This window comes from Aquila chrysaetos, chromosome 24, assembly GCF_900496995.4.
Source record: "Aquila chrysaetos chrysaetos chromosome 24, bAquChr1.4, whole genome shotgun sequence".
Classification (NCBI taxonomy): Eukaryota; Metazoa; Chordata; class Aves; order Accipitriformes; family Accipitridae; genus Aquila; species Aquila chrysaetos.
This window is the reverse complement of record NC_044027.1, coordinates 8,597,593-8,619,276: the sequence shown is the minus strand read 5'-3', so window position 1 is coordinate 8,619,276 and position 21,684 is coordinate 8,597,593. Positions and strand designations below refer to the sequence as shown.

At 49.2% G+C, this 21,684-nt stretch overlaps 2 protein-coding genes across 27 annotated transcripts in view; one reads left to right on the top strand and one right to left on the bottom strand.

The window, feature by feature from the left end:
* Window positions 1–253: 253 nt before the first annotated feature.
* On the bottom strand, window positions 254–17,350 carry NOXA1 (NADPH oxidase activator 1). 7 transcript variants are annotated; one of them, XM_030000710.2, is made up of 15 exons: window positions 16,792–17,349; window positions 15,238–15,320; window positions 13,548–13,656; window positions 11,268–11,402; window positions 10,076–10,183; window positions 9,279–9,338; window positions 8,654–8,691; window positions 7,811–7,952; window positions 5,221–5,274; window positions 3,874–4,015; window positions 3,696–3,748; window positions 2,603–2,775; window positions 1,799–1,904; window positions 1,588–1,711; window positions 254–1,359 (listed from the first exon to the last, which is right to left on the bottom strand). In XM_030000710.2, the coding sequence occupies exons 1-15, from the start codon at window positions 16,963–16,965 to the stop codon at window positions 1,262–1,264; spliced, it is 1,599 nt and encodes a 532-aa protein (XP_029856570.1). In that variant the 5' UTR covers window positions 16,966–17,349; the 3' UTR covers window positions 254–1,261. The 7 variants fall into 7 exon arrangements, with proteins under 7 accessions (XP_029856570.1, XP_029856572.1, XP_029856574.1 ...); XM_030000712.2 differs by having other exon boundaries at window positions 2,603–2,772; XM_030000714.2 differs by having other exon boundaries at window positions 3,943–4,015; window positions 16,792–17,348.
* EXD3 (exonuclease 3'-5' domain containing 3) overlaps window positions 16,862–21,684 on the top strand; it is a 297,484-nt gene continuing 292,661 nt past the window's right edge. For 9 of the 20 annotated variants that reach the window (XR_005931367.1, XM_041119962.1, XM_041119953.1 and 6 more), the window contains exon 1: window positions 17,968–18,352. Coding sequence is in view for 9 of the 20 variants with exons in the window: in XM_041119962.1 (XP_040975896.1) it covers window positions 18,316–18,352 (37 nt within the window). In the remaining 11 variants the exon portion in view is untranslated. The other 11 variants (XM_041119949.1, XM_041119946.1, XM_041119951.1 and 8 more) reach the window with 6 other exon arrangements.

Genomic DNA, 21,684 nt, shown 5'->3' with positions numbered 1-21,684 from the left:
CTAGCACAGTTTCCTTGGCACTTCTAGTCCTGCTGGGCTTGTCTCCCAACAGCCGTGGAAGGCAGTTGGCGATGGAGAGCAGTGGTGGCTACCTAAACTCTGAGGAGAGGGGTGACCTTATCTGTATCTTGCTCTGTGCAAGATGTGCAAGATTTTTGTAGTATGTGACAGAGTATCTTCCCAAAGACACTGTCAGCTGTCTTTAAAAATATTTACTCACATATCTCAGCAGAAAAATACAAGTAGAAGTTGATTTAAGAGCTACCAACTCTGGCTCAGGGTTTATTTTATATTCAAGTTACATAGTCCAGCTTTGTCAGACACCAAATCCATAGCAGCTCCAGGCACTTGAGTGTTTTATTTAGATCAGCAGAGCCCAGCAGAGCTCAGCTGCAGGAACTGGACAGTCATTTCAGTCCTTCCAGCTCCAGCCACCAGCCCAGCACTGTGCTGCTCAGCCAGCCCTCTCCCCAGCCCTTCCAAGACTCTGCTAAAGCCCAGGGCTAGTCTGAGCAGGGGTGTTTCCACAACTACCTCTCCTCTGTGCTGCAAGACCCCTGCCCAGGCAGCATGAAGCAGTAACATCCAGGCAGGACTTAAGGGCTTAAGAAAAGAGCCAAAGGCATCTGGGCTGAGGAACGGTCAGAATCCTTTGGCTCTGGCAGATCCATTTGCTGTGGAAAATGATACACAGTGGTCCTAACCCAAGGTGTAATCCCATATACCCCACTGCAGACTGGTTAGAAAAGCCTTTTCAAAGAGCAGCATCTCTCTGTCTGGTAGAGCTAAAGATGTGACCCAAGAGCCTGGGAAACAGGGCTCTGTCTCCTGCTCAGACAGCTATCCTTGGCTTCATTACAGTGAGGCTCAGCCTTCCCAGCCTGAACTTGAGCAACAAGGGAGAGGCAGTGAAGGTTCCTCTCCATCCAGAGGAACCTCTTCCCACCCAGCAGTCTGAGCCCCTCAGGTCTGAGCTACCACATGGACATTTCCCACAGCCAAACTCTCCCTTCTCTCTGCCCTGCACAGGCACATCTTTGGCAGTGTAAGCACAGAGGTAAAAATGCCAGGTCTGGGAACAGGCTGTAGAAAATGCTGTTGGACTGCTGGAACTGACCCCATGGGATCTGTGAGTGGGGGACATCCCCTGTCCAGGTTCAGCAGAGCTCCTGGCTGTGCTGGCTGTGGCCCGAATGAGCTGGGTCTGGTGTCTCCCACCCCTTGGAGACAGTCCAGTCAGGCAGGAAAAGGCTCCTGTTCGCTATAGGAAGGCAGCACCACAAGTGGTCTGGGTTGCAAAGCATTTCGGGAAGATACCAGTCTTGCCATCACAGTGTCCTTCGAGCCAGTCCTCATTCACTGGGAAAATGTAAAGGAGCAGAATGAGCCCTGGCCCATATGAATGGGGTTAGCAAGAGTTTTCATGGCTAGAATTTAACTCTGGGCAAAACCCAGCACAAGCCTGTACCTCCTGAGAGTATGAGCCTGAGACAGCACTGGAGAGGCCATCTATTCCCCAGTCCCTCCCTGCAACAGACTCCAAAAGCCTGCCCCAGTTCAAGCCTGCAGACCAGACCAGAGAGCTACCTTCAGAAAGAACATCCAGCACATCTCCCTTGCTGAACTCTAGGTCCCCCGGTCCCTGTGCAAGGTAAGAGTGTTGGGCCAGCATTCGGTAGAGGACAGGTCTGCCTGAGTGGGAGTCCGAGTCCTACAGGAGAAAGTCAGCATGGAGGTTGCAAGGCAAAGCAGAGATTTGAGTCCAGCACAGCAGAGAAGCTTGTCACAGCCCACATACCTGGCAGCAGAGCGTAAGCCTGCCATATGTCAGCTGCTGCCACATCTTTCCCAGATCCTCTTCTCCTGAAATTGCACCAAGTTCTTTGCCATCCAAATGCCTGTAGCTGCAAGGGTTCATTAACGCGGCTCAAATCATCTCACTTAAAACCAAACTTTGAGGCAAGCCTAGCCCTCTACCATCTTCAGTCTTCAAAGTCCCCTTTGTAAGCCAGCTCTGAGCTTGTCATCTTGCACAATGACATCAGGCCACCCTGCAGGCTCAGTGGGCAGAAACAACACTGTTAGGGAGTGACACTGTCACCTCCTCACACACTTACTTGAGGGGAAGACCCTAAACTCTCCTGACTACACTGACTGTGTCCCCCCAGGGCTGTCATAATCAGGGAGACCTCACCCCAGGACCAACTCCCCAGTTGCTCTGCATTGATCCTAGTGTATCTCAAAGTCTGAGCTGAGCGGGAGAAAATCCAATATACAGCAGCTGCATCTGCATAGACATTTTCCTTCTGTTCGCCCGTTTCTTGACCATGGTACAGTTTCCTGGGAAAGATCCTTTGGGCCTCCAAAGCCCATGGAGCACATGCTGTTCTCCAAACCAAAAGCCATGGTAAGGTTAGCCCTGCAAGGATGTCTGTGTGCTCACATCTTTGCTGAAATTCTGCTAGAGTACTTTGACCCCAGTCCAACGTTCCCAGGAGACCAGACGCAGGTCTGTATCCTCAGGGGAATGGCTACTGCCACCCTGTCACATACACACTCATGCACTGAGAGTGCCAGAGGGCCTGGCTGTGCTGCAGCGTACCTCAGCTTCCCTCGGTCTGCCTGCTGGCCAAACCGTTCCCTCAGCAGAGCCCGCAGGTCCGGCAGAGTTGGCACCTCGCCTGCCCTCACCACCACAGTGCACTCGCAATGCGCTCTCAGCACAACAGGTCTGTCCGTGCTGGATGAAGCTTCTCCATGGGTCAGTGGGATCTGCTGAGAGATGTGGCACCATAAACCATCTGGTTATTCAGGACTCTTCATATCAAGAGAGGTGACACAGACACAACTCCTTGGCTCAGTGCTACCTCGTGACAGTAGAGCAGCATCAAAATGCAGATCTGAATTTCAGAGGAGGAACTACAGATTCAAAACGTGGTATCGAATGTTCCTCCCATGACTCAGGAAGCCTGTTTCGGGGTCCGATCGCACAGGTACCTCCCAATCTCAAACCTATATGAGCAGGGCTGCAATTCCTCCAGGCACCTGGAGAGGTGTAGCCAAGTCCCCATGCTCTGCTGCCTTGTCTGAAATACAGCTGACAAAAAATGGCTCCAAAAGCCCTAGAAAGAGGGGTGGCAAAGACGAAGGGAGCAGAGCTGACCTGCAGCTGGCACTGCCAGAGAGGTGCTATCCCCAGGTGGACACAGGAGTGATTCCAGCTCCATCACACACAGTGGTTGATAATGACATGGAGGTGCATCAGAGGACATCATCCCAGAAGAATGCAAATGTGAATAAATTGTGGTATCCAGACCAACAGAGTCAGAAAATGTCACACAGGAGGAGGGGGAAAGGGACAGCAGGTAGTTCAAAGACAGCGCTCTCTTGCAAAATGGGCTGAAGAGTGCATGCCTGAGAATACTGCTGTGTCTTGGGCTCTTGGCTCCTTGGAGGGTGGCAAAAGGGCACTGCCCTCATAAGACTCAACCTTGGGCTGCCTCACAAAATTGTATGGTCCCAAACTTGGGAGCGGTGGAGGAAAGACCACATGGGAGCCTCTCTTTGGAATGGGAAAATGGGCAGAGGATTTTGGGGCAGCTCAGGAATTTTGGAGGGTCTGGCCAGGAATCTTGCACTTTTCACAGCCTTGATCTCTTGAGGCTGTGCCAGCTTCAGCTTGTGAAACACCTTACCTTGAAGTCCATTTGGGCATCATTTAAAGAGGCATTTTCTCCCCCAGGAGATTCTGCAGAACAAAAAAAGAGCAGAGGAACAGCACCTGCAGTCAGCAGAAGCCCCCAGCAGCTCTTCTGCAACCTGCTAGCACACAGGCAGCCACGGCTGCAGTGGGCAACCAGCCTCCCCACGTACCCCTAAAGCAGGGGGGTTTGGGCACAGATTCACATAACACCCACTGATGTCCCTGGCCCAGGGGACTACCTGGCTTCTGCTTCACATGGAGTCGGCTGGGAGGCACCTGGGCAGGAGGGAGGGGAATCCCATTGCTGATCTTCTGCAACAGAACAGCATCAGAAAGGAGTGAGCAGAAGACGCTGGAGACTCAGCAAGGCTGGTGTGCATGACAGACTGTGCAGCCAGCTATAAATTTCTGGGTGTAACCCCAGAGAGAGCCCCAGGGAGATCAGCTCATTAAATGGCTGGACGAGGTGGAGCACTCAGGCGCTTAAATGGTCTCTGCAACTCTTGTGGGTAGCAGGGGTGATGAAAGGTTTGGTGGAACACTTGCTTGGCCTCCTGCCCCTTGCTGGGTTGGTGCTGGAGCAGAGGGAGGCTGCTCACACTGTGCTGAGGGCTCTCCCCACCATCTGCTGGCTCACCTGGGATCTTGGGCTGGTTCACAGTGAGAAATCCACAGAGCAAATGCCCAAGTGTGTGCTATGGCCAGGGATTCATCGGGGGGGGGGGGGGGGGGGGGGGGGAGCGGAATCACAGCAACATCAGAATAACCATGTCCTTCAAAAATCTCTCGCAGGAAATAAGGGTCTGAATTGTACCTTTCCACACTGGGTTCAGATGGAAAATGATTGGGATCATGTGTGGATATGCATTTGGTAGAGACGGGAGATGAAGGAAGTTTTCCTAACTCAAAGGTGAGGATTTAGGGCTTAGGCATGTGGCCTCAGGGCAAAAAGTGGTGCCTGTTTAAAATATTACTGTCCCACTGCAGGGGATTAACCTACTCTCACTCTGCTAGTGAACTAGAACACACAAACACTCCTCACCTGGTTCTGTGCTACATCTAGTGGCTATAAACATCATGTGAGCAGGCTGGATGAACATGTGCCTCAAGCCCTCAAACTCATCATTGTGTTCCAGTCCCTCAACAAGTTACAGTGGGTCAGGAAAGCCATGGCAGCTGCTCATCTTTGTGTGCTCCATCAGCCCATGGCAGATAAGAGATAACAATACCTAGCTCAGCTTGTGATGCAAGCTACTGTGGCTTGGCTATATGTCCAAGACATCAGATTTTGCTGTGAAGAGATACAATGTATATAAAAAAATAAGCACTTTTCCTGCTCTGAACTCTTCTGTTGTTCCTGTTCAAGAGCACTTGGTCTTCAGTCAAGGTATCTCAGTGCTTCACACTCTATGTTTCTCTTACACAGTTGTCCTATCCTGTGATAATCTTACAAATAAGTGTCCCATATGTATCTTTTGGTCCCTTCCTCACCCCTGGTTGCAAGGTTGTCCGCTCACCCATTTATCCATCTTTGAGGCAGGCTCCAGGAGAGAGCTCGGTATGCGCAGCTTCTGTGGGACACAAAGCAGAGCAGGTTGAGACAGGAGCTGCTGCTGTGGCAGATGCAGGCCCAGCCCACCCAGCCCCACCTTTTGTTAGCCCCACTCTGCCCTGCTTTGGCCGTTGCAAACCACCACTGCCTGCTTGCCCTACTGCAACACGAATGTGCCCACCAGGTCGCATATGGTAGCCCACGTGGCTTGTGCTCAGAAATTGCTGAACAAAATCCAATGGTCCTTTTGCATCTTTTTCTGCTGAAAAGCAGTGCTGCTCATTGAGTGGCTGTGATGTAACAGACCAAACACCCACCAAGCCCAACACCCTGCTCCTAAACCAGATGCTTAGGGAGAGAGCAGCAAGGATGTCAAGACACACCAGTCCAGCAGCATTTCTATGTCTTCTGATAATCACTGCTATAGAGCTATTAATTTCAACTCATCATTGTGAGTAATTATGCCTTTTTTTTTCCCAGTGTCTATTATTTTCATAGAATCACACAATAGTTTGGGTTGGAAAGGACCTTAAAGATCATCTAGTTCCAACCCCCCTGCCATGGGCAGGGACAACTCCCACTAGACCAGGTTGCTCAAAGCCCCATCCAACCTGGCCTTGAACACTTCCAGGGATGGGGCATCCACAGCTTCTCTGGGCAACCTGTTCCAGTGTCTCACCACCCTCACAATAAATAATTTTTTCCTAATATCTAATCTAAATCTACCCTCTTTCAGTTTAAAACCACTACCCCTCATCCTATCACTACGCTCCCTGTTAGAGTCCCTCCCCATCTTTCCTGTAGGCCACCTTTAAGTACTGGAAGGCTGCTGTAAGGTGTCCCCAGAGCCTTCTCTTCTCCAGGCTGAACAACTGCAACTCCTCAGCCTGTCCTCACAGGAGAGACTCTCCAGCCCTCTGATCATCTTTGTGACCCTCCTCTGGACTCGCTCCAACAGGTCCATGTCCTTCTTATGTTGGGGGCCCCACATGTGAACGCAGTATTCCAGGTGGGGTCTCACCAGAGCAGAGTAGAGGGGGAGTATCACCTCCTTTGACCTGCTGGTCACGCTTCTTTTGATGCAGCCCAGAATGCGATTGTCTTTCTGGGCTTTGAGTACACATTGCTGGCTCATGTTCAGTTTTTCATCCATTAATACCCCCAAGTCCTTCTCCTCAGGGCTGCTCTCAATCCACTCATCTCCCAGCCTGTATTTATGCTTGGGATTGCCCTAACCCATGTGCAGGACCTTGTACTTGGCCCTGTTGAACTTCATGAGGTTTGCACAGACCCACCTCTCTAGCCTGTTAAGGTCCCTGTAGATGGCATCCCTTCCCTCCAGCATGTCGACTGCACCGCACAGCTTGGTGTTGTCAGCAAACTTGCTGAGGGTGCACTCAATCCCGCTGTCTGTGTCACTGACAAAGATGTTAAACAGCGCCAGTCCCAATACCAATCCCTGAGAAATGCCACTCGTCACTTGCCACTTCACCTTTTTTGACTTTGAATTTCATCTGTCACTGCACTGAGCAGTCAACCAGTACATTCAAATACTTCTGTAACTGTTTATTGTTAGCTCCAGGTACTTCAGGCTATGTTGAATGGTTTGATTGTCTGTCACGGCACATGGTCACTATATCACTACCCCTATTACTGTATCACTTATGAATATGCTAAATGTTTAGGTCACAACAGATTCTCTGTAGGGACATCCTTTAGAAAAAAGAAATAAAGAAAAACCTGTTCATTTATGCCCACCCTTTATTTCTATATTTTTAACCTGTTATCAGTCCTCAGAGCACTGCCTCTCTTGCTCACACAGCTCACTGTTTTTTTAGTGGTCTTGTGAAGAATCTTTTGACTTTTTTTGGAAATATAGGCAGATAATACATTCACTGGCTCAACCTAATCCAGGTATGCACTGGCTCTTTCAAAGAACTTAAGTAGACATATGAGAAATGGCTTCTGTCAACAAAAGATCTTCCATGTTGTCATATTTATCTGTTTCTATTCAATCTGTTTACACTATAGTTCCCTAGTCTGCAGAAAGATGTCAGATTTGCTGGACTAATTCCTTAGGTCTTCTCTAGAGCCCTTTATAAAACCTGCCTGCACAGCTGAAACTCTCCCAAAACCTTCCCCAAGTTAATTTAACAGAGGCAATCCACACCAGGTAAGGACCAACCTGTCTCCTCAGCTCCGTTAGAGCTCTCAGGTGACAAATACTGCTCTAAATGGTGGTCCTTGGTGAGCTCTGTTATCCTACACAATTCTACAACAGGATCCTGTGTGGTGGGGAGCACAAGGGCCCAAAAAGATGCCCGTGTGGAGCTACAGAGATGAATGACAGAAGCCAGTGGGAGCCAAGTATCAGAGAAATCCATGGTTAGCAACTGGTCTGTGGAAATGAGCTCCTGAACTCATCCTCTGCTCCGCAGTGCTAGAAGTGGGTCCCCAAGGAATGTGCTCAGAGGATTGCAGCAGCTCCTCTTCACAGGCAGGGCTGTGGTCTCTGCTGGTGGGGATGGGCTGGAAAGCCCACCCGTTTTCCTTACCTGTCCATCGTGTATGACCGTAGCCCAGCCATCCTCTCCTCTCGCCAGCACAAAGACCAAACTGCTGGCTTTCACTGCCAACTTCTCCGAGTCCTCAGGGTAATAATGTGACAAAACTCGATAGTAGCCTGAGTCACTGTCTCTGGAAAGAAAGAATAAGAGCACCTTTACTAACCCTGGAGTTCTGGCGCTGGATGGCTTTGATCCAGAACATTGCATGGATCCAAATTGGCACATGCCAAAAGTTTCAGATGTTGGGAAATTATGATTTCCATTGTTACTCTTTGGTCTAACTGGGAACAAAAGGAGCTTGGAAAACACCTATTTCCCAAATGCAACTGCCCCATTTCTCCAGATCAAAACAATTATTAAACTCAGCCCTGAAATACTGCTGGTACAGTATCACCAAAACAAATGATTTTCATGTTTTTTGAACCAAGGCTGATTTTGGCTCAGCAGAGCAGGGCTGGGAGTGAGTATTTGGAAGCCTTGTCCTGGGAACTAGGATGGGACAGCTGAGCATCCTCTGCCACAGACCTGGGCAGGCCCCACAAACTCTCTGCTTCCATTCCCCAACCATGGCATGATCTATGCCTGTCTCCCAAGACTATTGAATCAACTCCTGCAAACTGCCCTGAGATTCTTGCATGAGAGATGCCACTGAACTGCAGTGTCTTTTGCAGCCACACAAGCCTTTGCATGTTTGTCATTCACTCCACCCTTGGTGAGAAGTGGGTGTGGATCCCACAGAGTCTTCAGACAAAGACATCGGAGAACAAAACATGACCTTCTGAACAGAAATATCGAGAGGAGAGTTGGACCAAAGTGGAACTGAACACTTACCGCAGAGCATCAGCACTGGGTTCATAAAAGCCCTGTTTCTGTGGGAGGAACAACAGCATCTATTTATAACAGTATCTTATGCAGCAACTGTGCCACCTTAATTACTGTCCCTCTGAATACCACACTGTGGTATTTTGTCTTTACTTTTGACCACGTTTGTCACACCACAGCACCCAGACAGAAGTCTGCTGCTCCACACCTTACTAGGATGTACCTTCTATTTCTCCCCCTCCCTCTTTGTCCCATCAGGAGGTGAGTAACAACATCTTTTCCCCTACCTGGTTCTAAGAAACTCATATTACAGTGCAAGGCAGCCATGCTTATGCTGACAAATTAACTAAAATGCTGGGCAAATGCGTGTTGAGCATAGCAAAGTCTCCACTGCTGTTTTTACATGGCAAAGAGACAAAAATACATCTTCAAAGGGTTGGAGACTCACACCACTGAGTCCCTTCCAGCTAGTGCTGAAGCCTACCACCTGGCTTTGAGCGGCCCCATGGATCTAGTCTGATATTGCACGTTTTGTTTCAACAGTACTTCTTACCCTGATGCTGTTAGGATCTGAGGCCCTACCTGGAGCTCCATGACAGCTCCATTCCTCCTTTCACAGCTATGTCCTGCTCACCTGAGGCCTGAGAGGCTCGAAGCCAATGTACTCATCATTGGGAATGATGGATGAGATCACCTGTTGGAGGACAAAGGTGACAGTTGGAGGACTGAATCCAGGCTGGATGAAGAGACTCTCAAACTTCATGCAAGGTTATCTACTCAGACCTGTTTCCTTCCGACATCCTAAAGTCAGGCATAAAGTAGAGCCATACACATAGTGGAAAAAGTAGAGCTGGATTCCCAAAACAGCTTCAACAGTTCGTGTCCCTCTTTCCAAGGTTTCTTTAAAAGTATGTGAATGAATTACTTTCCCTTTCCTTTATTCATGTTGGAGCTCTCTGGCCTGTGGCACTTCTGCTGACTGCACTGGTCACAGAAGGGATCAGAGAAATTCTCTGTTGACTTGCATTAAGGGATTTGTCTCCCAAGAGCCTGCCTGTCCCACTGGCAATGCAATAGTGAGTAGGAGCATGCTGGAAGAATGTGCCCCTCTTGAAAATGTCATTGTCAGCAAAAGGACAACCACAGCATTCCATAAGTACCTGCTCAGCTTTTTCAGAGTTTAAAGTGACCAAGACTGGGAAGGTTTTTTAGCACCAAAGTACATTTTTGATAGAAGAGGTGGCAAATGTAACAAATTTTGGCTTCTGTGTCCCAGATGCCTTGACTGGCTGCAAGCCCTGACAATCCTGCTCTTCGGTCTCCACCAGCACAATGATCAGTGGAGTGGCCAACAGTAATACTCTCTGGAGATGTGAGAAGGTGGGATTTTAATCTGCTTGCTGTTAATCTTAACAGTTACATGCTTGTTACCTTCGGTTTACCCAGGAAATCTTTTGAATCCAGCTGTTCGACTTCCTTCTTTCGTGGTCTGAAAAATTCCCCAAGAGGAACTTGCATGGGCTCTAAAAACAGATGGTCCTAGGGCAGGGAAAGCAGATAAGGGGAGAGCCATCAATTAATATTAAATGAAACATAACAGCAGTGAAAAGCAAATATAGCTTCCCTGTGTGTGCAAGATCAGCTCCAGGAAGACATTGAGGCAAAAATTATGGCTGTGAACTTGAAAAAGGTCACTCAGGTTTAACAAGCACTTGCAAACTAAGAGCTCAGCAGCCACTACCCAGTGTTGAGTCAAAGACTAATTCTGTTGGCATGGGGTGGGTGGGAAGAGAGGGCAGTGGAGTAAGGTTTATTAAACAAATCTTCTAAGCAGTTTTTTCTATTTGACTTCGAATGTTGTTTTTTTTCTCCTCTGTTCAACCACTGAGTGGCATGCTAATAGCAAATATAAATAATACACTCATGCAAAGCACAAACATGATGCTAGAAGAGATGATCAGATTAAAACAAAGTGATCAGATCTTAGAAAGGATACAAATAAGATAAGGCAGTATGGAGGCAGCAAAATAATAAACCCTCCAGGAAGAGTAAATCAGAGATCTGCAAATCGTTCCTGATCATAAAAGAGTCTAACAGGAAACTAGTATTTAGAACCAACCCTGAAAACACTTTTACACTCTACTTAAGCTCTAAAAGAGATTGTCATCAATATCTGAACTGCCGCCAATTGTTACGGAGGCCAAAGGGACTCAAAAAAGTCAGCCTGTCATGAAAAGGGACACCCTCCAAATCTGCACTCACAGGGGTTCTGCACTTAAACACTGCATAAGGCAACTTGTTTGACATTACAAGTATGAATAGAACTAAGCTCCTGAACAGCAGGGACTAGAAAGCAACCTCCCCAACCTGAGAGGTTATCCGATAATTCTCCACTATGATGTTTCTCTGCTATGAAGCACCTGGGGGTGATGGAGTTACTTGATTAGCTGAAGCACTAATTTGGTAGGGCATCACATGCAAATGGCTTAGACTCTGTTACCAGGTGACCAAACAGATGGGTAGACAAGAAAACCCAAACATAGAACAATTAGCACATTCTTATCTCATATTTCTCAACTTAAGTCCAACGCACATACCCAGGAACTCACTGAGGTGGTCTTACCTGCACACGCTCAAGGGCCAGGTCCAGGATAGCTGTCCTTCCTTCAGGTCTCCATACAACAGCCTTATCTAGGGTGACTCTGGCCTCCTGCCACTGCTGCAGCCGGCACTGTGCTGCTGCAGTGCTGTACAGCACCTGGAGCAGGCAAAGAGGGAGCAGAACTCAGAGGGCTGAGACCAAGCAGACACCCAAGACGACTTACTGAACTCAGGCAAGAAACAGAGTCCAAGCACTGAAACACCACAGGTGTAGCAAGAGCCCCAATCTACTCCCCACTGGCCACAGGAAAGGCACTCTGACCAGCACAGCTGAAAAAACTTCATAATCAGAGTGGAAAAAGATAAAAGCTGTACCTCCAGGCTAGCTACTGGGTGTGCTAGAGGTGCTAGCTCTGTTCAAGGCAAGGAGAGGCATGGGGAACACCAGATGAAGACTCTGGTACCACATAAGTTTTAATCTTATCCTTCCTGCATCTGAAAGGCCAGGAAGGATTTTCTTGGGTTTCTTTCTGCATGCAACTAAGTAATATTTTTTGTTGTGCAGAGCAATTCTGACGCCTTTTCACTGCAAAATAACTTAACTGAAACTATTTCACATTGTAGTGGGCTGTGAATGTGCAAATTTTCAGCTGTAGCTTGTTACCCTTTAGCAGCATGTAAGTATGTGAAGTGGCAAAGTGTGGGAGTATTACAGACTGCCTTGATCTACACGCTGAATTAAGAGTGGGAGATCTCCTGTCACTGGCCAACAGTCAGTGTATGGAAAAGCTGCTGGCCTACAAGGTGGAAATGTGTCCTAACAGACTCACTATCAGATAGCTTGCTATCTTACATGATAGGGTTATCAGCTTATAAATTGCTTTGTGGTATCTGGATGCAAGCAGTGCTTGGGACAGAGGTGCAGCACTACAGCAGAAGACTGCTGTTTGGTGGGGATGGGGAACAGCAGTCCTGAACATCTACAGGAACTGCAGAGGTAATCCCTCTTAGAGAGGCAAGGCAGCAGTTCTCACTCAGAAGTGCTCTAACCTTGAAAGTGGCAAGTATTTCTGAATACAGCATATCTCCCTAGAGAAGATTAGATGCAGCATTTGAGAGGCCATGCATGGGGAAACCTGATGGCACAGTTCTGCAGGAGGATTATGTTTGTGTATTTTGAAAAATGAGCTGCAGGTAGATGTAAGACTGAGATACAGTTGAATCAGGATGCAAATCCTGAGTCTGGAGTGCTAGCGCAGTGAGAGCACATGTCCTGGCAATGCCTAGAGCACGCGGAGTGAGGGACTGTGTGTTCATGGCAGAAGGGGTACCAACCTCCTCCGGATGGCCTCCGGGCACTCCTGCAGCCCTGCACCTTTCAAAGGGAACTTATTGTTTCTAAGTGTGTGTGAGCTCAGAGAAGGCAGTGCTGTGGCACTGAAACTGTTAAAAACAATGAGGTTTGGATGTCAAGGACAGCTTCTTCCTGCCAGGTATAAGGTGCATGAACATTGACCGAGACTGAATGACGGGTTTCTGGGCATGCTTGACTTGAGTTACACAATGACTCCTCACTCCCACAGAAGTAAAGAATTAAATACTTGTTCCTGTATCTGCTTTTCAGTCTGTGTGTGTGGACTCAGGACAGAAGACAAAATGAACCCTCGCAATAAAGTACAGTTTCTAGGGTCTTTTACATTCCAAATATTACAAATATTTACAATCAATTCAGACTTAGATCTTTTTTGAACAGGATGTGGCAGGTTGACTCGCTGTAACAGTGTAAGAGCTGCAGAGTGAAGTGTTAGAGAAGCAAAACACAGCTTGCAGCCCAGTGTGTAAGTTTAGACACAGAGATAATGTTAAGACCAGTTGCTACAGTTGGAAAGACAGGCTTTCATGCACATAAGTTTTAGTCTTCATTATGGACCAATTTTGTTCCCATCTGTCTATACTCCAACCTATTTCAGCTTTTAGAGCTGAGGAGTTCACAAAACTTACATGCATATTTACACACATGTAAGTGTAAATATTACATGGATAGATAAGATAAAAAAGCCCAATATACACATTCCTGTGCATCTGCTCTGAACAATTTTACTTTTCAAGCTGTGTAATTTGCTAAACTCTTCAGAGATAACATTGTTTTATGACTTTTATAATTAAGTTATAATTAAGCAGAAATTTCTACTGTTCTAATGTACTGTCTTGAGAAGCTCTTGGGTTACTAATGCCTACTGCTGAAGACCTGATGAATATCCCCAACAGAGGGGAAGGACTGCTGAGACAGGTTGACTCTTACCTCCCATGCATAGAGTATGTGCCTCAGCCCCAGCTGCTTGTAATCAATGAAGGGATTTTTTCTTAGGTGACTGAAGGCCATATGATAGTCAGAGAGAGCTTCTTCATACCTACAATGCAGAGATTGCAGAAGAAACTGAGACTAAAAAAGCTGAAGACTCTAAGAAGTTCAAAAATCAAGCTAGCAAAAAACCATGTATTCTTCTCTATAGCCTGAAAGAGGAGAGCTGCACCAGAGATGCGTGCCATCTTGTGATCACAGACAATTCCCTGTCCTCTCCTTGTTGGTAGTTAGTACAAAATGAACGTGGTGTGTCTCTCATGAACAGTAGGTTTTGATACCTGAAACAGTCGCAATTCCAAGGAGGAGAAAATGTAAAGAACAGAGATTAACAAATGCTGTGAGCTCCTTGCCCAGCTTGCTGCTGGAAGTTTTGTCCCAGCAGATGTCTCGGGGGAGAAGCAAGGGCTGGGAAAACCCTGCTGATGGTGAGCAGTGAGTGTACATGCATTCCCAGAGCAATGCAAGCAGAAATTTAGAGAAACTCTAAGGATAAACAGTGAATTAAGTCTGAATTTACACCAGCTATGCAACTGAAATCAAAACAGGTTCCCCCTGAGGCTGCAGGGGGTGAAAGGAAGGGTCCAGGAAGGTCTATGCAGTGGTCACCTGACCAAGAACCAGTGAGCACAGCCAAGAGAAGGTACCCAGGTGGATGTGGGTGGCTGGGAGCAGCATCTGATGAGGGAAGGAGCCATGGGGTGCTGGTGGCCATCACCTCCTTGGGCAGGAGGTAGATCTGCCAGCTGTGCTGCCCTGACCTGCTGCACAGTGTGTGTGCTCAGGGCAGCCTTGCTCCGCTTCTGCCGGCTGCAGCACAGTGCCGGGAGCAGAGCGGAGCAGCTCCAGCATGCCAGCCAGTGCTCTACCATCCCTGACTGCAGCTCTGCTGGCAGAGGCACAGAGTGCGTAGCTACTTGACTGGCCGGCTGTGAGTAAAGAACTTCTCACTTTAACTCCCTCCCAGAAATATAGTAATTTTGTAGAAATTAAGGTCTGGAAAATATGGGGAAAATAACAGGAAAGAGAATAACTGAACTTTGAAGGTAAGAAGGGACCTGTAAAATCCTCCGCCCACCTCTCTGAGGAGGATGTCACTGTGATTTAACCATGGAAACAATGAGTAATCAATCCCATGACACTAGTGGAGCAACATTAAATCAGTGAGATTTAGATCAGGCCCACAAAATCAGCTGTCAGCAGAGAGTGAGAGTCAGACACTCTGGGCAGACTGCATTTTTAGGAAGGCCAGACTCACGTGTACCACGTGAAGGTACACCAAGCAGTGCAATTACATTTTTTTCATTCCCAAAGAAAATCTGAATGGTAATGTAACCTCCTAGTTGCCCTGCATACAGGAGCAGCTTCTTTCTCTGTGTATATGGGACAGTAATGTCATATATTAGCCACCCCTGGTTCCCCAGAGTTGTGCAGCTTGTATCTCCTCAGCCTTACCAGACATAAGACTTGCTGACCTGTGACACAGTTTACAAGGCCAAACTGGACCTTATGAACTGCTTAAGATTGCTGGAAGAACTGAATTTTAGAACTATAGAATCATTTAGGTTTAGGAATAAAGAATGACTAAAAGGAGAAAACCGAAGATGAAATGGACACGCGCCTCACTTACATTTCCAGCTGCAGATGGACAAACCCTCTCTGAAAGAAGCCAACAGCTAGGGAGTTGTCCTTTGTGACGGTTTTATCAAATGACTAAGGAGAAAAACACAGACATATCCCAAGGATCAGTTAGGATCTCTCCTATCGATGCCTGGGTATATGCACCCAGACAGCCATGACCAAGCTGTGCTTGCACTGGGTACAGAAGCCGTCCCTGGGCTCATGACCAGCTCCTCTGGACTGACCAGCGCAGGGCAGCGATCCAAGCCAAGGGGCAGGAGACAGCTCCAAGTCATCTTTCAGGTCTTGGCTCTCTATGAACTCAGCTTCAGGTTTTTGTCCTTCTTTGGTAAAATGGACTGGACATAAATGAGCTGTTTGCCATCTGGCACCTTGTAATGGGAAAACTGTGTTGCCTGGAGTAGAGTTTGCCCTGACAGTGGGAAGAGCAGGACTAGTCAGGCTGGGGAAGGCTGATTGAAGCAGCCTACGGTGATGAGTACATGAAAGGGTGCAAGGGAGGGAGCTGAACAGCTTCACACAATGCACCTGTAAGTCAATAATTCTGGTCGTTTCACAGCTAAATACAGGCAAGTATTAGCAAAGCTGGTAGCAGCTCGTGGCTGCTGGTTCAAAGTAACACTGTGCTGGGGAAACTGTCTTAATGTCTTTCCGAGAAAGCTAGGAGGTGTGCTCCTTTGCTTATCATTGCAAAGAGGTGGCATGTAGATAACGAACCAAGCCTGAAACCCCAGACTTTCCTGATACTGCCTAGACAGAGATAGTATTGCAGGGGTGAAAATATGTTGCAGGTGGTCAGGCAGTGACTGCGCCTCTCGGTGAGGTGGCAGCTGGCTTCTCCCGTGACTCCAACAGCACAACTTGCTTTAACAGTCTGCTTTACTGTGCTATAAAAGAGAAAAAATAAACAACCAACTGTTGACCTATGTGGAAGTATAGCCAAGCTTCTTCCCAGTCAGTGCCCATTCACTGGGGCTAAAAAGTCTCCCTTGGGCGCCGTTGTGCTGTGCTCACTGTTGTCCCTTACAGCCACTGCCCGGCCCAGGGCTCCACGGCTCTGCCCCGGCCTCTCCAGCACAGCCGGAGCTGCTCTTTATGCCATTTAAGAAACAGCTTGTATGCATCTCCTCGCTGGGCAGCTGACAGAGAGACAGACAGACGTGCAGACATGCTAGGTGCTGTCATAAAAAGGCTTTCCCCCAGGGCGCTCGCCCGCCCGCACCAGCGCAGGCGGGTGCCCTCCCCTCTCCAAAGGGCAGCGGTTTTCCAGCACAGCGGTTTCTTTTGGGCGGTCGGGGCCGCGGCGGCTGCAGGGCTCCTCGCTCTGTGTCCGCCACCGCTCCCGTTCCTGCCGTTAGCTGGACGTGCAGGATAAGAAACGCTGGATCCGGATTCGTCTGAGTTTCAGCATCGTTCCCTCAAAAATCGAAAGGGGACAGTCGGGCCGCCCGCTCCGGCGCGTCCCTCCCTGGGGCCGTCCCCGCCCCGAGGAGCCGGCTCGCCGCCGGCCGCCGGCCCCAACCCGCCCCGCGGCCCCGCTCACCCTCAGGGCCTCCTCGGGCCTCCCCGCCAGCAGCTGCACGCAGCCCATGTTGAAACAGATCCTGGACGGCGGCTCCGGGATGCCGGCGAAGATATCCAGGGCGGCGTCCCAGTCCCCGCCGTCGGCCGCCAGCACGCCCTCGTGCCAGCGCCTCACCAGCTCCCGGTACGCCATGGCCCGCGGCTCCCCGGGCTGTGCCCGGCGCCCGGCGGGGCCTCACCTGCCGGCCGGGCGGGCGCGGCCCCTGGGCGGGGAAGCGGGCGGACGAGGAAGTCCCGGGGGCCGCCCCCGCCCGCATCCCCGCCTTTCCCCCGGGGCTGCCGGGCGGGGAAGCGGCCCACCGGGATACGGACCCCCGCGGAAGGCGGGCCCGGCACGTCTGGGGGAGAGAGGCGAGGTCCGAGGCCATCCCACCGAGGGGATGCGGCGAAGGGCAACTGAAAAGCCGCCGGAAGAAAGCCCCTGGCAGAGCAGCGCGCGGCCAGGACTGGCACAGCCCGTAGTGCCGGTCTGGGGCTTTTGCAATTAAGATCGTTAGTCTCGCCGCCATATGGGAGCGCGCGTTAACTACGTCAAGTACGGTAGGCGTCCCGGGCGCCGCCGCGCTCTGGTAAATACGGTAAATCCCTCCTGCGCCGGCCCCGCCCCGGTCGCTGAGGCGCCGGCCCGCCCCTCGGGGCTCGCGGCGTTGCCACGGGCGACACCGCCCCCTGCAGGTGGCTGAGCTCCGGTGCCCCGGAAAAAGAGGGCCGATGAGGGCGCGGGGCTGGGCACGGGAGGTTCCGGGCACGGAGCGGAGGGAGCGGGCGCCACGGGGAATATTTTGAGCGACGGGCTCCGGAGTTCCCGTCACCGCTTCCGGGTCGGTGCCAGGTGAGTGGCAGGAGCCGGCGGCCGCCCTGGGGCGGCTCCGGGCCGGGCTGCGTGCTCGGCGGAGGCCCGGAGCTCGCCGCTGGGCCCGGTTCCCCGCGCAGCCCGAGGGGGGGGGGTTGAAAGCGCGGCCCGGCCCGGCCCCGCCCCGCGCGGAGGAGCCCGGCTCGGCGCAGCGGACTTTGAGCCTCAGGAGCCCGAGAGGAGCGGCGGGCGGGGCGGGGCGGGCGGGACCGCTCCGGGTGTACGCACTTCGCAGCCGAAATAAAGCCACGAAGCGTCTCTCGGTCTCCCCGGGTGGGGCCTTCCCGGCGGAGCCGCGCGCGGGCCGCCAGCGCGGTAGCGGCGGGGTGCGCACCTGCCGCTATTGGCGGCCGCCGGAGCGCTGAGGGGGGAGGCTGCGGGCCCGCCCCGCAGCGCCGGCGTTGGGAACGGCCCCCCTCGGGCCTCGGCCGGGGGTGCCGCTGCCCGCCCCCCCCCCGTTCTCCTGCCGGTGGCCCCCGGGCCGAGGGGACCCCGCCTGAGGCACGGCGGGAGCCGGCCGGTGCCGGGCCGCCTGCCGCCCGCCTGCCGGCTGCCTCCCGCCCCGGTGCCGAGGGACCGCCCGCGGAGCGTGGCAGCCGGCGGGGGTGCGGGGCGGCCTGCCCGGGGCCGATGGCCCGGGGCCGGGAGAGAAGGGCAGCGAGTGCAAGTTCGTAATTACAAATAATGGCATGCTTTACAGGCTTCGCGTAGCCCCCGCACGTAATTACGTGGTTTACAGTTAATTGGGGGGAGTTAGTTACAAGTTGTGGAGGGAAGGCAAAGGAATCTGTGGCGGTCCTGTCACAGGCAACAGTAGAGGTGCTGTGTTTTCAAACAGCTTAGCTTTAAACAAATCGGTTGAGCTCCCTGTCAGCGATTTTAAATGTTTTGGAAAATGGGGAAGAAAGTTAGTGGGATTGGACGTACCGCAAATACTGTCCACGCTTGTGGAAACAGTAAGTGTGTTTTCGGAAAACAAACAAAAAAGCAAGTTTGCTAACCTGATGTCAATAGCAGGAATAAAATAAATGAGCAGGTAAAACTTTGTAAACAATTAAGATACTACAAATACAGTGAATGTAGAGATGAAAGGCTAAACAACATATGCTTGAAAAAGGGATCCCCTCCCCCAGGGTGTTCCTTCTTGAGAGGGGACTTCAAGATCTGATTAAGTCAACTGATGATATAGTTAGTATCACATACTTGAAATTCTCTGAGGAATTTGACTCTAGTGTCACCTGACAATTTAGTTAAACAGAGGTGGTGTTGTAAGGCAGCAAGGCAAAATTTAAGAATGACCTTAGGAACAAATCCTGCACCTCGATTGTTAATGGGAAGACGTAAATGAGTGGGCTATTTCCAGTCACCTCCTACACTTACCAGTTCTTTGTTCAAATACTAATACTGATTTAAATTATCCAAAAGGAGGTTCATAACCTTTGCTGTTAAAAGTTTACTGATGGCAGATAGGCAAGATGATCAGTGACAAGATGTCATTGCTGTAGCCTGGTCTGACCTTCCTGGTTAGATGGTTCCAAGTGGGAGAAGGATCATCTTATAACGAAAAAGACTGTGTAAAGTCTAGAAACCATGATAGCTTCCTGCCACAAACACAGAGGTGGCAGAGAGTGACTTGCAGGATTTAGTTGCATCAGTGACACAATTTGAACTTCACTGTTGTGGGAAATGTTGATTTGATTGTTGGGTTTTTGTTTTTTCTTTTTCTAAAGAGAAGTATGTTGGAGTGATCATGTGTGTGCACGTGGTAGTGTTAGAATGGGCTACTAGAACATAGTCTCCAGTTACAGTAGCTCTCAAGTAAGATAGGAAAACACTGGAGAGTTCAGAGGAGGCCACAAAAATGTTCTGGTTCTGGAAAACAAGCCATGTAATGGATTTACTGAACTCAGTTTATTCAGGCACATCCAAGAGAAGAGGGTTAAGAATTGACTCAGCCCCTCTGTGGAAATCCATGCCTATGGGAAAGTTATCTGATAGCTGAGTATTTTCAGTCTTTCCAACAAAGGCATAGTGAGATCCGGTAACTGAAAGTCAAAGCTACAAAAATTCTTTTAAATATGACACAATTTCCTAGCAGTGTTGGATGTTAATTATAGGAATAGTTTATGGGAGAGGTTAAAGGCTTGCCATTATTTGGAGCTCTTAAGCTGAAACGATAACATTGAAGATGGGCTTAAACCTGAAATCTTGGGCAACTTGCTGGTGCAAGGATGCCTATGTGGTTTGGGGGAAATCAGTGAGGTCATCAGTGAGTCATCTTGTGGGACTCTACTTCTTAGGCTGCTTGGCTGCAGAAAGAGCAGGATTGCTTTTAATTTTTTTTTTTTTAATGTTGCTTAAAGGGCTGTAGTTCTAGATTAAGGTAGGTTTAAGCAATCTTATGCTTTTGGATGAACCTCTGCTTCAAGGGGGAATTCTGGATGCTGTTCTTACAGAGGAAAGTTAGATTAAGGTAGTGTGTTTCTTCCCCCACTGTTCTTTAAATCGTCAGAGTTTGGCCGCAAAGAGCAGACACTGAGTTGAGCAAACAGGTGTGCTATACTAGTTCAAGAATCCCCTCCCTTGTTTACTATGCCTTCCCCATATGTTTGCAGTCTGATCTGAATTTAAGGTCATGAAGGGATTTTCAGCCAAGTGTGACTATTAAGGTATCATACGAGTTTTTCACCCTCAGCAAGAGCATAGTTTTCATGCTGGGACTTTCTGCTGGCACTGCTATTATCTCATCAGGTTCTTGTAAGGGGATTTTGGGATCCGTTTGTCTCAATGTATTGTTTCAATAGGACAAGAGTGCTTTCGAGGTAGTAGGTTTTATTATAAAAGGGTGTTTGGATGATAGGGTTAACTAGAGGATCTGTTGACTCACTCTGAAATTATGACTTTTATAAATAAACAAACAAACAAACAAACAAACAAACCTCCCTGTGCTTCTGTGAATAGTGAAACTCTGCCTCTTATGTAGCACTGTGCATTTGTGTGTGCTCTGAGGGCTTGCTGCCTCCCTGGTTTTATATGGAAACAGGCACCTGCCCATGGCTGTGTGTCAGCTTTTTGGCATAAGCATCACTAGTAGCCATTGACTTCTAGTTCCATGTTTTTTTCTCACTGTATGTACAAACAATAGAGCAGGAATAATCAAATTTTAGCATGTGGAGTAGAACCAGCAAAATGCATATTCTGGAATCTAAATGATCCATCATAAAACCTCTCTTTGGAGTTTTTAAGGCAATACTGTTGTCTGTTAGAAAGCATAACGCTCACCTGCGCAAAGTTGTGGTGGTGCTTACAGTTCAGCAATTGCAGCAAACTTTTCTCAGCTGTCTTTGTTGGGGGAGTTGAAAGTTGCTTGTATGAAACTGCATCAGGCAAAGGTGCAGTGCACAGAGCATGTGCAGAAGTTCAGAAGGACTAAACTGCAACACTTCAAATTGTTCCTTTTCTAGTTACACAAAGTTGGTCCTTAATGTAAGCTATGGCAAACAGGAATTGGCAAAGCTGAAACAAGTGTAATTTCTGTTGTTCTCCAAAGGCAGCTTGGAGAGAGGTGAGAGGCAGAAGTGAGCAGTCCCTGTAAACACACTCAGTGTTGCAAGTTCTCTGTTCAACTCTGTAAGGAAGCTCTGTGACATTATAGCTTGGATCTTAATGCAGAGGTAGATGCGTCTGTTCACAGCTGGTAAGAGGAGCAGTTATACTCTGACAACAAAAGCAGTTGCTCCTGTGAATAAATAATTTTACCCAAACGTGCATTAAATAACTTGCTGGTGCGTGAAGTGATGTAGTCTGACAGGAGATGGGATGAGGGGGCACAGGCTGACTCTGGACTAACTAAAGAAACAATTTGACAGAGACATTTTATTGGAATTAAGAGCATTCTTCTCGTGAACCAAGTTTTAATAATTTGATTCAAAAGCTAATTACTGAGTTTGTGTAATATGCTAGTGCCTTTAAAATAAAAATTCTTTTTTTTTTTGTAGC

Excerpts from the sequence above, each read along its gene's own strand:
- NOXA1 (XM_030000710.2), bottom strand. The coding sequence starts at position 16,965 with ATGGCGTACCGGGAGCTGGTGAGGCGCTGGCACGAGGGCGTGCTGGCG. Across the intron at positions 9,339-10,075 it reads ATTTCCTGGGTAAACCGAAG|GTGATCTCATCCATCATTCC; the intron begins GTAACAAGCATG and ends GTCCTCCAACAG. Across the intron at positions 1,905-2,602 it reads GCAGACCGAGGGAAGCTGAG|CTACAGGCATTTGGATGGCA; the intron begins GTACGCTGCAGC and ends GAACCCTTGCAG.